The 5,848-nt window shown below is 21.2% G+C and overlaps 2 protein-coding genes across 8 annotated transcripts in view; one reads left to right on the plus strand and one right to left on the minus strand.

The window, feature by feature from the left end:
• The first annotated feature begins 375 nt into the window (after positions 1–375).
• The window catches only part of LOC102680331 (probable WRKY transcription factor protein 1), a 17,705-nt gene continuing 12,232 nt past the window's right edge, over positions 376–5,848 (plus strand). For 4 of the 7 annotated variants that reach the window (XM_031514983.1, XM_031514980.1, XM_031514984.1 and 1 more), the window contains exon 1: positions 377–686. The gene's annotated coding sequence lies outside the window, so the exon portion shown is untranslated. Of the gene's footprint in view, positions 687–5,848 lie in introns of all 7 variants that reach the window. The other 3 variants (XM_031514986.1, XM_031514982.1, XM_031514981.1) reach the window with 2 other exon arrangements.
• Positions 1,860–5,848, minus strand: part of LOC102680463 (pickpocket protein 28-like) — a 6,296-nt gene continuing 2,307 nt past the window's right edge. Inside the window, exons 5-12 of the mRNA XM_031514987.1 lie at positions 5,579–5,720; positions 5,341–5,489; positions 4,930–5,131; positions 3,547–3,817; positions 3,187–3,310; positions 2,982–3,107; positions 2,744–2,835; positions 1,860–2,126 (exon numbers count right to left, since the gene is read on the minus strand). Coding sequence (XP_031370847.1) covers positions 1,939–2,126; positions 2,744–2,835; positions 2,982–3,107; positions 3,187–3,310; positions 3,547–3,817; positions 4,930–5,131; positions 5,341–5,489; positions 5,579–5,720 — 1,294 coding nt within the window. The 3' untranslated portion in view covers positions 1,860–1,938. The remainder of the gene's footprint in view (positions 2,127–2,743; positions 2,836–2,981; positions 3,108–3,186; positions 3,311–3,546; positions 3,818–4,929; positions 5,132–5,340; positions 5,490–5,578; positions 5,721–5,848) is intronic.

Genomic DNA, 5,848 nt, shown 5'->3' on the forward strand with positions numbered 1-5,848 from the left:
GCCTAGATAAGGAAATCGTACCGATAAAGTTAGCGCACGATTATATCAGACTTTAGGTATAATAAATGATGTCCACGGGACATTTTCATTTTTGAAGATTTACGTCAATTTTATTTAGTACATGTACGTATGTAAATTTAATACGCCTGAACATCAATAATCTTTATTCAAACAAAATAATTTTTATATATTTTTGATATCAAAAATTTTATTTATTCATTAATTTTTGTAATGTTCAGATATCTTTTTTCAAATTATTAGATATATATTTATATTTTTGATATTAAACTTCTATAACTTTTATAATGAACATTTCCTATATATAGCTACAAATAATTAAAAAATTTAGTTAATAATTTAGCAAAAAGATTAGTAAAAAGTCAGAAAATTTATGAAAATTAAAGTTTAAAATTCGTAGATAAGAGTGCACATGCGCAAACATTTCGATGAAAGACGTTACTCTAGACATTAGTCTTTCACGGAAAGTGAATTTAGTTACACCCGTGCCACAATCAAATAAACATGGCGTCATAGAGATCATTGAGTTGTGTTTAGTGATTAAATGTTTGAGATTTGTGTAATACAACAATTTTCTAATTTTCATCTCATCTTACGATCGCATCAACATATTCCTAAGAATGTTATCCAACTACAACTAAAATTTCATTGAAAATTCTACATCAAAGGTAAGTCATCTGACAAGATACATATCTTCTAATATAAAATTGCTATGTTTTATAGTCGATAATAGATAGATTAATAGGAAAGTAGCAACTACATCAATACTATTATAAGCAAATAAAAATCATATTTTTAGTTTATTACTTATATTAATTATTATACTGTGATAGAATATAATTGTTTGTGATACAGTATGGAAGTTATTTCATGCGGCATTTAGTTTAATATCGCAACTAAATGACGGAATTTCTCAAAAGATTTTTTATTAAATTAATAAAATTTGCATAAAAATAAAGTTATTCTTATTCTTTTTTTTATATATGTATAAAAATTTAAATTGAACAGCGATGATTTATTAAATAATAGGAATTAAATATAAAGAATAATATTCACATTTAAAAACAATAAATTTTTTTTGTTACAATAACATGAAATTAAAAATTTTCATTATTAAAATTATTAAATTATTATATTCTTTTAGAATATAGTTTAAAATTTCAAAAAGATAATCATATAATTTGTTTTGAATATATAATAAAATAAAAAAAATAAATATAAGAACTAGTGTAATAAATTTATTAATATTAATAAAAGCAAACTTAAATAAATAATATCAAAAAAAGACTGTAAATATTTCTCTGCGAATTTATTATAATATTTTAATAGATACATGTTATATATTTTTTTTTTTTTATATTTATCTCAATACAAATATAAATTTACAAATAATAATAAGTTCGTGTACTTATCTTGCCTATATTATGTGTTATATCACGTAATATAGTCATACAATATCTATAATACTATAATACTAATAATATTTTTATATAAGTAAAAGTTTATTTAATTATATTCTAATTACATCTTGTCATTATATGATGAAAAAAATATCTTTTTTTTCTTATAGTTTTTTCTATAGTTTCCATATGCCTATTATATCTATTTAAAATTTGAATGTAAAAAGAAAATGTAACAATTTCATTTAAATATATATTCTCGATTAATTATTACTTATTTAATTTTGTTCGTGGATAAAGATTTTAAATAATCAAGCAACTAAACTCAACACTTGATAATAAAAGTCATGTTATATTTTCAAATACATTAAAATACAATACAATATATTAAAATACATTTTCAAAAAATTAATAAAAATAAAGCAACATTCTATTCTTTTATAGACTGAATTCATGCATATTTATATATTTTTATGTATTTGTGATATTAAAATAAAAAAAATGGAAGAGTAGGAATAGATCAATGTACGAACGGATAAACAAGATTAGTATCCGAATCGAATGGTCGCACGTGAAAAGTATTATCGTGTGGAGCGTGTTTGTTTTTATACATGCGACACCAGAGCTTCAGTGTCGCAAAATAAACGATTTCCACCAAAGAAAGGAAACTAAAGCCCATGCAGAGACCCAATAAGCCACCTGTACTAGCTGTATATAAACATATAAATACATATATAATTGAGATTTTTGAGTTTTTCATTTTTAACTATTTTATAATTGTAAATCATATTTTTTGCAAAAATGATTTCAATATTTCAAAATTTTTAATATTATTGATATATGCTTTATATTTGTTGCTCTTGCGTTATATATATATATATTTAAATATAATTTTTAAATGTTTGATTAAATAAATACTTGAATTAATTGTCTAATTAATTAATCTATATTTTTATTATATATTTATCTTTATAAAATATTGAAAACAAAATGAAATAAAATTTATAATCCATATCTTTTATAACATATTTATTAATAAACTTTTTTCTATATTTATCTATGGAATAATTGAAAGATATAAAAATTTATAATAAATTTATAAAGTCCATCAAATCAATATTTCAATTTATGACAAAAGATATCTACATCTATTTATATGAATCAAGGGACAATTAGATAGGAAAATGAAAGAATAGATAAGTCCTCTATTAATTGATGTTAAAACCATTTGATTATATTACTTTAATTATTTTAGTATCATATTTAATTGGAAATTTCATTAATGTAAATCATAATATAATAAAAAAAGATCAAAATTTACTTACATAGAAATTCTGTAAAACCAATAAATTCATTCTTTATATATTTAGTGAATTGAGAGTCGACGAAGTATAGGTGAACCACCGCCATATTTTTACTAATAAAAAAAAACCAATTCAATCATTATCGATATCTAATTATTAATATACGACTAATAATTATCATCGTTCATTCTATATGTATTGTAAATATATAAATGATTATAAATGATAATTGTTAAATTAAAATAAAAAGTAGAATTACGCGAAATATTCTTTGCTTTTCTTTATGTAAATATCAGGAATTATAAGATCGGACATCAATTTGCTCTGTGAGATTTCTACATTATAACCAATTTCGAAGCATCCTGGGTAACAGTTGCAACTTGGTCTATGAAAAATAATAATATAACTTTAACTTTTATTGTGACAAAATTTTTTGTTAAAAACTACATTAGTTAACAACTTACATTTCAGAAATGTTTGTAGAATTTATGCTGAAGTCCTCATCGTAAAGTTTAATTTCCATTATCTTCCGAGCTTTTGTTGCACAAATATCATCTTTCTTTTCACAGATAGGTGTATTGGAGGATTCTAGGAACAAATACCAAATCTGATCTAAATCTAAATTTAGAATTAACGAATTCTATTTTGACTTTTAGATAATGAAAAATTATACGAAAGAATGTATATGTATGTATATATATGTATGTATATATATATATATTATACTAATATATAAGAAAATAATAACAATATTATTAATTAAAACAATATTATTAATATTATATATATATATATATTTCTGTAGAAAAAAGTTTAAAAATTACTAGGCATGTAATATTGAACGCATTGACAGATTTTCTGCGTAAAATTTGCTTCACATTCAAGTACACAATTCTTCTGTGTGTAGGTTCTATAATAACGTAGTTTTCTCTCAAATGTAAAGAAACACTTCCTCTTTTTTAAGGGAATAGAAATTATTGACTTGCTAGCAGTCATTATCCGAGGTGTTATGATCACCCTAGTCTCTTCACCTGGGGTTACAGTGAATGCAAATTCAGCAATTTTTGGTGTTTCGACTGGATTATGCAATAGCATCTGTAAAAATATATTTCAATTTTTTTTCAATTTATTTTAATTATATATACTATGATCGATTTAATGTTTTATAAATATCACATAAACTTTATATTTTTTTGAAAATTAAATCGAATTTAATTATTAATTAGATTGTTATAATGAATATGATTTTCTATTTTCGATAGATTTTATAATAAAAATACATATACGAAAATTGAATAACTAAAAAATGTTTTCATTGATTTTAGTGACTTTAAAATATATTATAATGTTATTATATGTTATATTATTTTAAAAAATGTTTTCCTCTATAAATATTCAGCAATATATTATTATAAATAATAGCATTTTCATCTAATCTATATCCATTTATTGAAAATTAGCATTCTATTTTCTTTAAATATTTATTGGATTTTTTTGATTAAATAAGAAATATGACTATTTTCGATAGATTTTTTAAGACAGAATTTTCTATAAACAAAAAAAACTAGTGAATTATAAAAAACTTTTAAATATAAATGATCTTAAAAAAAGAAATGTTTATATATTTTTTTTAAATTTATTTTATATAAATTTTCTGAAAAACTTTGTCATGATAATGTATAAGCAATTTTATTTTCTATAAATATTGTAAATTAATATTATATTAAAATTTATTATAATTTTCATGTGTGATTATTGTTGTATACAAAATGTATTGGAATACAATATCCTTTACGACTTCGTTCTAAATTGTATGTTTATTCTTAAGTTGTATACTTTTATGTAAATATTATAAGTATTTAGAATAATAGGCTTTCTTATATATTAAATCATAATATAAAACTTATCTAAACAGTCAGTCTCAAGTATAATGTGAAGAATATTTTTGTATATAAATTAATAGCATAAAATCAATTGCCCTACATATGTAGAGAAAAGTTATCAAAAAGATGTTTTTAACACATTTCAAAATCAATAAAATCAATTAAAAAATATCTTTTCAACAAATTCATTTGAAGATATCTATTATTAAGATTTTGAATTGTAAGTTTTTATTTTAATTATTGGATATATAATTGGTAATATTATAATTATTAATTATCTGTAATATAATCCAATTAATTTCATAATCTGAAATCCAGTTGTACCTTGAAACCAACACTAGTAGTGGATGAACAATAATATTCATCGATGTCTACATCGAGAACCAAAGTCAGACCATACAATTGTCCAGCGCTATAGGGTCTCCATGGTATAGAATCTGACGATACATTTGCATCGTATCCGATTTCAGGATTCCAATCGATGCTGTTAAATGGGAACGTCATGTTGAGGTCGGACCAATCTCGTCTAACGATAAAATTGAATTTATAAAAACATCAAGAATTATTTAAAATATCTTTATAATGAATAATGAAAATTTTAAAATATAATAAATAAAATGATAGAAGATAAAGATTTTAATTGATTGAAATGAATATATAAAAAATGAAATTATTAAAAATGATAAAAAAAATTGTTTATTTTTAATTGAAAAGTTTTTTCTAAAATTTACATACGGATTATAAAATAGATATTTCCTATGAACTGAATTGAAATTGCAACATAATCCTTCATCTGTCAAAGTAGGATTAAATATTTTCTCGCAATCAGTGACATTTCCATGCCATTTGCACAAATGCAACATTTCTGAACAGGATTGTGTCACCTATTGAAAATATTTTTATATGCATATCATTTTTTATAGTAGTTTAAATTTAAACTAAATTTACTTGAATCTTTATTTAAATTATATACATTGATCATGAAATGCAGAATATTGTCCCAAGTTATCGCACTCTCATCGAAATCGAAAATCATCGAACTATTTTCAAATTTGCACATATCCTCCAATAATAGTTTCTTTCGTGTAATATTTCTATAATAGAATAATTTGTATAATTTATATATCTTTCATTTTTTTAAATCGAGCTTTAATAAAAAATTAATAAAAAATATTAAAAATTTTACTAATTAAATATTTTTTAATAATTTATTATATAATTATAATTTTTTATTAATTATTTG

This window comes from Apis dorsata, unplaced genomic scaffold (assembly GCF_000469605.1).
Source record: "Apis dorsata unplaced genomic scaffold, Apis dorsata 1.3 scaffold_52, whole genome shotgun sequence".
Taxonomy (NCBI): domain Eukaryota; kingdom Metazoa; phylum Arthropoda; class Insecta; order Hymenoptera; family Apidae; genus Apis; species Apis dorsata.